Here is a 10,798-nt window from a genome sequence, read left to right on the forward strand (position 1 = left end):
GCCGAATGCTATTGTTTCGATCGGGTTGGTTCTATTATCAAGCAATTCGGCTTTAATGACCGTAATATGAATATGATTTTGAGGTAAAATAATGTAACTGGCTCATTTCCAATATTTAAACTTGACTAGAAAAAATATGAAGATTGTATGCATTTGTATTGAATTCGGGTTAGTTTCTTAATATAAACCTCGATATTGAAGAGACTTCAAATCAATTCGATGGCTTAATGAGTTTTAAGTTGAGAATCAATTCTGATATATAAATACTACTAGCGCACCTGTTACGGGCATCTGGTTAAAATGAAAACAAAAAGAGATTGGACACAATAGCTCGCGCATTTCACCAGAGGCATATGTTTTCGTGAAAATAGCTACGGAATCCAGCTTAGAATAAAGATTTCCAAACCTTATGAATTCAATGGGATACTTCGCTGAAGGTTCCACTATAAAGTGAACTCTTCTGGTGTGCATTCCAAGAGCTGCGGCCTATTTGAAGAAATAGATGACGGGAATTGAGAAAGAGCTCCTGCTTCACGTCTTCTAAACTATTTCAGGTTTAAAGACGCAAACAGTGTTCTAGTTTGAAAGAGGTTTAAACAAGAATTCCAAAGCAAAATGGTATTCAAAGGTGTACTCAGTGAGTATGATATATCTATGTAGCCCACTTTACGAACAGTTGATATGTTGTTTGCTTCTCTAAGTGGATAAATCACCTGTTTTTATGTTTCTATTGGCGCACGTTCACAATTATTTTCACATTTTAAATAGAAATTGCCACGCACCATTAATTAAGGGTGTCAGGTTTTGCATTGCTTGAGAAACTGGCATAAAAACAAGTTAACTGAGACAAAATGATTTACGAAGCTAAGTCTTAAGGAGAATTCAAACAAAAAGCTCTACCGAAAAGATTTTAAATTTCCTTTTACCAAGGCAGCACTTTACTTGTCATTTGCGATCTTGACATACATAATTTGTGTAAACAATGCATTTATTATTAACCTTAAACTTTGATAAAGTACATGACGTCATCTGGTTCTGGATGGCAGTTGAACTGAACATGTACCATCATTACATATTAGGGAAGTCTTGCTTCTTACAGACTCAATAAGCATTATTAGAATTACCTTTTCATACAGTCTCAGAAAGCATTGACAAAATTGCCTTTTCATTTGAATCAATCTAGCATTTCGATCTTTTTATTAGTGCTGACACAATATATCATATCAAATATCAATTGTTGTATATTTCAAATGAAACTAACATAAAGATCTCAATAAACACCAAAGCACAGTCTTTTTTATGACAAAGTTTGAGCAGATCATCTACATAAAGGAGAACTTAGAGGTGAAACTTGGGGTTGAAACTTAAAACCGTTCTGTTCTGTTCATTAAAAGCTTCTTTTTTGAATTGTCTACCAAGAAAATCTAGAGAATGCAATAAAGAGTGTTTATGAACTGTGATAAAGTTCAAACGGAGACACAACCTCGAACGCTAAGTCACTTTATTCAGGAAACGTCTGATGATTAAAAAGAATTACAAGGAAGATGTGGATGCTTCTCTTCTGTTAATCTAACGGTGAAATTTCTGAAACGTTTAAGCAAGCAGAATGCTTGACAAAACAAAAACATCCCTCTAGAATTCGGTAACAAAAGGAAATCAGTCTCAGTCATAGTACAATATAGGCTTGCGTACAGCTTGCATCGTATTGTATTTCAGCGCGCAATTAACTGAAAACAACGGAGAAGAATTGAGAAAACTGCAAAACAAATGAAGCCACAGAACCGAAGAAGATCTTTAGCTAGACCGCTGGATCAACGTTTCAGTTATATTCGTATCATAAGTGTCTGAAATATTAATGAGACGATAATTTGGACTGAGAACAAATGGTTTTTGTTGCAGGGTTTGATAGAATTGATAAATCGCCGATTAAAGTTGCAAAATTTTTTGTTTGTAACTAGTAGCAAGAGCTGGTATTGAATTAAATTGTAAATTAACCACTTTAAATGTTAAAGGGAAGTAAATTTGCTCAGATAATATTAAAATATTATTGATTCTTTTGGGGAAGATGATTCTAAAACAGATCTGACAACAGTTGAAGCATCGCTAGCCAGGAGTATAAATATAAAAACCGGGCTTTCGTGCCTCTTGTTGAGACGTAAGATTTTGTGCTAAAATTAGGCATGAAAATGTTGAAAACACATTGGTTTTTTGCCTCATTCTTTACAATAAATATTTGTAGCGGTTAACAACTATAAAAATGTCACTGACGAAGCAGCTTCACTTCTAATATTATTTAGCACATCGAAAAAACTCTAGTAAAAACTTTCTTTAGGTCCACTTTAAAGTGGGGCTAGCTACTCTGTTTTCAGTGCAGGTATTTGTTTTCACGTTTCTAAGGTCCGTGTTTGTGAATATAAGACAGTCGTTCTGATTTCATGTTTTTCAATGTAAAGCGCATTTATGCAACCATGCCTTTGGAAATTGTTGTGCTAAGAGATTATTTTGAGTCACAGCATTCATTTAAAAAAGTCACATTTGACACCATTTTGCATGTTTCCGTTGATGGAGCTATTATACACGCACATAATAGACTATGTTGACCACTGTTTTCACTTTGTAGACAACTTCAGCATAATTCTAAACAAAACATTCTCTCGAAACTTAGATGTAGAGGCAAGCAACTGCAAGCACAAGATAACGTACATGGTTACTAGAAGGTTGCAAAAATTCTCTTTTTAGATGAAACAGACAAAGGGTTGTAACGACTTATGAAACTCTCCAGCCAGCAAAATTGGCAATGAAATGGTTAAGTAAAAAAGTGAGAATTGTTGGTGAGCGGTTCTATTATAAGATATTTTTTTGCAAATCAACCATTCAAGAATGTCACGCTATTCATTTTTGGTTACAGAAATAGTACTGTACCAATTGAGATAGCCGAACAAAACATTTCCAAAACTATTACGGTATTATCTATGAAAGGTTTTCCATTAGATGTTAAAGACAGGGAAAACAGTGAGAAGCAAGACGGTGCTTTTATTCTTTTATCATTTCTGCTTATACTTATATAAAACAACTTACTGGTTGGTGTTTTGCCAATGAGCTAGTGCTATCGTATGCAGGTTATCAGTTCAAAGTTCACGACAACATGGTAACTAAGCTCAAGGTCAAAAGTAACATGTTCAATGGATTCAAAGTAACATAGTAGATAGATTCAAAGATGAAAGTGTCATGGTATATAAGTTCAAAGTGCAAAGCAATATGGTAACTAAGCTCAAAGTTCAATGTGAAATTTTAGATAGGTTCAAAGTTCGGAGTTCAAGAACAAAAGTAGATAAAGATCCATATATGTGCATACATGCTCATTTGCATAAACACAAATAAACAATGATGGACAAATGAACACGGTCTAAGTTTCACACTATTTTACACTATTTTAAGAGTTTCACACTATTTTAAGATGCCCAGCTTTAGCAAGTAGTAAAGATATCTACATAACCTCATGTTTTTCAAAGTATCCTTCTATTTATAAGTTTACAAGCCTGATGGCCAAAACCAATAGCAAAAAACTCAAAATTCATAAGGGAGACATTTAGGTTTCGAAAAAATGCTTATTACCCCCGGTGAACCAAATTTAGTTGCATCATTGTAATCTTTCCTGGTTGATGTTGTTTTTACCGTTAACAGATCTTTCTTTGCTCTAAAAAATTGCAGTCGTACTGCTTCTGTGATTATATAACTTATTGTTGTAAAAGCTCTACAATGCCAATTTTCTGACTTTGAGATTGGTATATAATTAATCTTTAAATTTTGATGACATTCCTCGGGAAGATGATATTGATTTGATGATGTTGATGATAGTTGGTTATGATGATAGTAGATTCACAGTAGCAGAAAATCTTTATAAAATCTTTTGCCATGCTTGCCAATATACAAGCAAAAACGATGCCTTTTATTCAATCGTATCATTAGATAAAAGAATAAAAGGAAATGAAGGGTGAATTTAGATACTGCTCTGTCAGGAACATACTAGCTGAAATGCTAAAAACATGCTAAAATGGCAGGAATGCAAATTACAATGTGTCACATCTCCCCATTAAGAGTTGGAACATTTGTATTCTAATAGCAAATATATCAACATCAAACAAGTCTGTGTATTATAATAGCAAATGTGTCCGTATCAAATGAGGGGAATGGCTGAAGGGCCTGAACGCCGTCCAGGAAAACTTCATTTGAAATTCGTCGTTGAGTAGAACTTATTCTTAAAGCAAACGTGTAAAAAATGTTTTAATAACATTACTTTTTTTAAATTTGTAGTACTCCTTTTTCTCGCAATTCACTTAAAAGAATTTGAGACAGTCAAGCACAAAAGCAAACTTCAGGCAAATAAAACATACACTGGTGTCCCTGGGAGAAGTCTCTCTCTGAAATGGAATTACAAAGGGCAGATGTACAGATATGCCTCTATATATATTGCCGATACATCAGCGCCTTCTTCAAGAGGATCCCAAAACTACAAAAAACTTTGGCAAGTAACATTCCCTTTAAATAACGACACAGTCACCATACAAAAATCTGACGTTCCCAGCTCAGTCTTCAACAACTTGACCGAACTCGTTGTTGTAAAGAAATTAGAATTCCATTTGAAAATAAGGACAGTTCCAAGAGGCATGCTCAAATTCGAATTCATGTGTCGTGTTAAGGAAGACAGTGTATGGGCACCGATAGAAGAAAAAACAATCACAGTTATGGTAGCAGGTGAGCAATTACTGGAATTCTTTATTAGGAGGTCAGTAAAAAGAAACCCTGCTTTCGCAATTAGCTACCCTTGGTACCAGAGCCACAAAAATTCGAGCCCGGAAGTTTAGACGCTCCTTCTCTTCTCCGCTTTGTTTTCTATTTACGCGCTCGAAATTTTGTGGTTCTGGTACCCAGGGAAAAAATCAGCGCGCTTTTGTCATAGTGCAGATTCTCTTTTCATTCAGGTATACATCAGGCACAATTGTGCCATATTTTTGCATATTTTATGGAACAGGGTCAGGGTGCACAAAAGTTTTCTGTACACCCCCGTCATTTCCTGGTTAAGTCATCCCCTCCTCCGGAGGGTGGCTCTAGAATAAAGATTCCCGCCAATATATACGATAGAAGTGTTTAGAAATTTGCAAAGTGAGCTCCACTCTAAAGACCAGGAACAGATTACGCTAAACAAAAATAAGTCGTTTGTTTCCAGGTACGCCTGAGTCGGGGGTGGGGGCTCGGGACTGAGGGGCTGAACCTCCTTCACTTTTCTGCTGAACTATGATGTTCAGGTAATGGCATCAAAGATAATGGGTTTCAACTCTACCACAAAAGTTTGTCAGCTTGTCTAGAGCCCAATTTGGCTGCAGCCCCGAGCCTCAATGCCTTCTATGCCTATGATTATACCCTTGTTTCTAACAGCAAGTGTTGTTTACGTTTTCATGTCATGCATAGGTTTAGGTGAACAAGATTGATCCAAAACGTAAAAGTTTACTTCAAGCCATGATGGCGAATCATTCATTAGCAGATATACTCTCACAAGAGAAATCCTTTTACAGACTATGGAACTTCCTCAAAAATGAACCTCTGGTTCCAAAAGTTTCTGTCATACGGAGGTTCCACTGTAATCTCAACTGGTAAAAGGGCTGTCGCTAGATATTGTGCACAGCTAGTGAGTCATCTTTTATTTACTGACAAGTTTGAAAATTTGTCGACAAAGCACTCTCAGATGGCAATAACCTCCTCGTTTTCGAAGAGCAACTTTTCTAAGGGGTTCAGGAGTTAGATTTTCATTTTGCCTATAATATGCGAAACTAAACTCTTGCATGCTTCTGTTTTAGTTCCCCCAGTCGTAACAATAACAGTAGAAAAAGGAAACAATATACACGTACCCAAAGGAACAGATATCGATGTGGTCTGCTCTGCAACTGGCTACCCTGTGCCTAAAATCGAAATCGAGAAAGATTCAAAGAGGTTGGCCAAAGCAGTGTTCCCGAATAATGAAGTAACTTTGGAACTGAAAAACTTTCAGCCAGCCAATGCCGGACGGTATGTTTGCAGTGCGAGGAATATTGCGGGCGCAACAACGCAAGATACCCTGATAACAATAACATGTAAGTCGGAAGGAAATTTTATCGCTGCTTAATTTTTATTAAATTAAGCACAAGATGGGCAAAGTTCATTGACTATATCTTCCATTTTAAGAGATAAGCACTTGATATCACCGTAAAAATTTTCTAGACCAGTGATTTAGTTGGTTGATTAGTAACTTAGTAGGTTGATTAATGATTTAGTAGGTTGATTAGTGATTTAGTGGATTGATTAGAGGGTTGATTTATGATTTAGTGGGCTGATTAGTAACTTAGTGGATTGATTGATGATTTAGTGGGTTGATTAATGACTGAATGGATTTATTTTCAACTTGCTTATACCTTTCAATTTGAAGATACACAATACAGATCCATAACTCTGTTACTGATCTCTGCCCAAATAAGATAGGGGTTATGACAACAACTCAAATAAAAATTAGAATATGGGCATTCTAGAATTTAGAATTCTTCAGTGCGAAGCCTAGAACAAAGTTGGTACTATTGAACAATCATGTTAGATTTAGATTCTAAGCTCACAATAAAACTAGCAAAATACCTTAATAATTAGTATCCAGTCAGAGGTCAGCTTCCCTAGAAAGAACAGATTCTGATATATACTTTCATCAAATTAGACATCGAATTGAGAGAGAGTGCTCCGTTGCAAATATTCTCTTCATTGGGCTCATCCCAGGCACTGCAGTGTCCAATTGATGGCTATCCGCCAGTTATCTACTCGTGGTTTAAAGGTTACAAGCAGCTAGGGGGCTACCGAGAGTCTCGCATCAAACTCGACCGCCATGAAAATTTTGGCAACTATTCCTGTGTGGGTCAAAATGATGCAGGGTCTAAAGAGGTTACTTTTTCGATTTGGATGGAAGGTATGTGGAGTTCCTATTTGTTGCAATATTTCAGTTAACACTCTATGATTATACATGTGGCATTCAAGCAAACAAAGGACACTAGACGAACTATCTTCCAAGCAAGCATGTTTTGTACACGTACGATTTATAACTACTTTCTCTGAAGCTGAGTAATTATACATATGTTCTAAGTACACATATGCCATCTACTGACTTGGGCCATCTAAGAACATAACATTACAAGACAGATAATGCATAGAAGATGGATTAGGAAACGGCTGGGATGGAAGCCTGGAGCTTCTAATATTTGGCAAGTATCCATTCAAAGACACACAGCTGCACCTTTGCGCAGCCCTCGATATAAAGAAATGCTAGCCTCTGATATGTCAGGAGGTATTATTTACTAGGACTTCCTTAACGTAGGAAAGGATTGTCTGATTTTTAAAATTTGCAACTAACCTCTGCTAATATTATGCCAAACCTTTTCTTTTGCAAGACTTTTTTCAAATTTCTTGATCTTTAAAATTCACTACACAGTTTTGCATGATATGAATTTGAGTAAAGATTCTTGCAAGTAAATTACAGTAGGCGTACTTTGCAAATCTTCCTTTTTGAAATGCTTCTGAACTTTTGAAAAATCATTTCTAGCAAAGTTTTGTCATCATTTTGCATTTTAGAAACTTTCGTCTTTTTTTCCTTTTTTGAACTTCTTTTTCTTCTGATAAGCAATTACAAGCAAATGAATGACTACGGTCGTCATAGTTAGAGCAATAGAAGTAATTAATAGAGGTCTTAGGAGATCAATTAAGTCATTGGTACGGTTTTTCTTAAATTACAGACCTTCTTTTAGCGAAAAATTGCTGTTATTGCTGTTATCAAACCATACAACGGCAGCATAAAAACGGCAGCAACAGCAGTCAAAAAAATCATCAAGACAACAAGATAAGCATTTGTTCCTTCAAATCAATCCTAAGATCGTGTCGTGTTGTCATTGTAGTATGATATAATTTTGCATGTATATTTTCAGAGCCCAAGGCCGGGAAGCATTCTACAAACGATTGCTACGTGTTGAGACCCTCAATGACGTCACTTGCTGTTTCAATGCTCATTGTTCTGCTGTGCAACAGATGGTTTAGGTAGCTTAAAACCCTGAAAATGAAGTACAAGCGTCTTTCTTTATTTTGAAACACAACTGCCTAGAAACTATGATATCATTTATTCAGAAGAGATGCCAATTTGTTTTAACCGTAGTCTCAAGGCTGATTAAACAACAAACTCTTCTTTATTAACTGAATATAGATTAATCTATTTGATTGTGTTATACTTTTTTTCAATTAACCCTTTAAAATTTTAGTTTCCATGTAGTTAAGAGCAATTGTATTGTAAAAAATCATTAGAGATCAGCATTGAAACTTTTTTGCATAGTCAGAGGCCACATAGGATGCCATATTTTCTGCGGCTTGCACAAACCATATGGCCTTAGGTACACTGTATCTATAGTACATTATAAGCAACTAATAAAAAGGGGTTTATGCTTCTTTGGCTTTTCTACGTTTCTCGCCAGGAGAGAGTTGCTGGTCTAGGTATGACTCTTTCATTGGTGAACATTTGACACAATTTTAAAATCATTTGGGTAATAAAGAACATGCAGTTTCAAAATGAATCAAGCCAAGCTGTGTCTCTTAAAAAATAACTTTTAATGGAGACAGTGAACTTTGATACCTAATATTTATGTTATTCTTTTCAGACATCTTTTACAAGGGAGTTGTTTTTTAGTCTAAATGCTTTAAACTGTTTGCAGTATCCTTCATCATTTAATTTTCAAAAAGCTGAAAAGTACCCTCGGTCCCTTAATATATACTTAAATTAGTCACTGTTTGCTATAACAAAAAATCAGAATTCCATTACCATATATCAATCTTATATTTAGTGATTAAGCTTACTCAAACATTGCAAGGCCTGACCCTAATCAAGCGAATGTGATCACCAGAATTTATTTATCACTGTATGTAAGCATACATTTTTAAAGTTAATGAGCAAAAGTCTGCTGTAATCGTCCGTAGCAATGTTGATAGAAGTAGATTATCTGTTCTGAAAAGACTCGATTCAATGCATGAAATAAACAGTCTCAAAGAACTAATTGCTGATTGATTTGTGTATTTCTTTGCTTTTCCTAAATATTTAGGAAATTCTAGAAAACGATCTTCAACTTCACTATCATGGTGATGTGATGTTTTTAATGTATACAACGAAGATGACAAAATAAAACTGGCTATGATGTTATACGCTCATGAATAAGAACAAGCCACTACCTAGCAATTCAAGCCTCGTTTAACTTCGTACTAACAATACGCGATACAATATTAAATGTTTTATAAAGGAAAACTTGAAATGAAGGCGAAATCATATAATGTCGTTGCTCTAAATGTGCTAACATATTATTTTATTCATGTTGAATAAAAAGGGTTTGTATGCTTAACTAGTTTTTAAGAGCCTTTGGCTGCTTAGATCATCCGTAGAAGATATCAAACTACTCAACTTGAAAATCAATCATTGCTTATTAATAGGACGGATTATAGCAGAATTTGATTCGGCCTGCCTTGGACTTTCATATTGATGTGCTGAGATGAAACCGGCATGTGCGCAGAAATTCCAAAATGGATTTCTAAGCAAGAGTTCATAAAATTAATCCTTCTTCCCCAATCCTGTTTCTTCAGAGCCCTTCAGATCACAAATATTGAAAGCCACGCACATGGTAAAAGTTGCTTGGTGATCGAATTAAACGTGAAACTCGGAGTAGCAACTTAGAACCGTCCTGTTCTATCGAGCACTTTATGAGAGACCCGTATACAGTAAATTCTATGATTTTAGAATTATATCTATCATCTCAGTGAGCACGCCGGAACGCATAGATTAGGATGAAAATGTTGGGCTAGAGCGCAGCTGATGTCTTTTGCTACCGTATTTTGACTGCATCCTAAGTGAATGACATCCATGTTCATCTAACTCTTTTAGTTTATTAAACACTGAATACGTAAATATGGCATCATATCTCTAGTACGTTAATTAGGCCGTTCCCTGCCTTCTTCTGAGGCAAATGAAACCTTTGCAAGTTGCTTGCGCACGTTGGAATGCCAATAAGCGCGTGCTCACCTTTGCATTGTCTACAATCACTGTCAAAGTCTTGGAACACTAACGTCAGTTTACAAAGCAAATTCAGACATCGCCCTCTCCCCCTAAGAAAAATATTGAATCACTATAGAAGAATGACTGGGGTTATGGAGTGCGCTATTTCTTGTGGCTTGTATGATATTTTGTTAAACTTTCAACATTATTCTTGGGATAAAGTGGGTTGGAAGATACAGTATTCGGGAAAGTAAATAAAACGAGAAAAAAACAGCGTTAAAAGTTGGGTGTTTTCAAGTAATTTTGGTAGTGATTGTCTAGCTTAAGAAAGTTGATATTTCTTATCGGGCTGAGTTACCAAAATGGGCTGTAAGTTCTTAAAGAAAAGCGATATAAGTTTCTGGATTCCCGGATTCACTACGATGCGAAACCGATTCTAAATGACTGAAGTCCAATGAAACAATGTATTTATTAGCTGTGAGAAATGAAATGTGAGAAAAGTTAATTATCTTGACATTACAATTTTAATCTAAAATTTTGTCCCAGTTGATAAAGACAACACAAAATGCGTTAGCAAATGGGTAATATAGCCTTCAAATATCGTCAACTCGAATCACAAGATTTGCGTGTTCCTTCACGATGCTCGGTCGGTGCTCCAGTTTGATAATGACACATAAAATATTTATGGTGGGTCGAGAAGAAAATTAT

The 10,798-nt window shown here is 35.6% G+C and overlaps 1 protein-coding gene across 1 annotated transcript; it reads left to right on the forward strand.

Annotated features, from left to right (window-relative positions):
* Positions 1-324: 324 nt before the first annotated feature.
* LOC135694394 (protein CEPU-1) lies at positions 325-9,123 on the forward strand. Its single transcript, XM_065213111.2, has 5 exons — positions 325-637; positions 4,315-4,755; positions 5,856-6,128; positions 6,737-6,982; positions 7,992-9,123. Exons 1-5 carry the CDS (start codon positions 616-618, stop codon positions 8,102-8,104), a joined length of 1,095 nt encoding a protein of 364 aa, XP_065069183.2. The 5' UTR covers positions 325-615; the 3' UTR covers positions 8,105-9,123.
* The last annotated feature ends 1,675 nt before the right edge of the window (positions 9,124-10,798 follow it).

Source organism: Rhopilema esculentum, chromosome 8 (genome assembly GCF_057945365.1).
Source record: "Rhopilema esculentum isolate cy_ngs chromosome 8, ASM5794536v1, whole genome shotgun sequence".
Lineage (NCBI taxonomy): Eukaryota > Metazoa > Cnidaria > Scyphozoa > Rhizostomeae > Rhizostomatidae > Rhopilema > Rhopilema esculentum.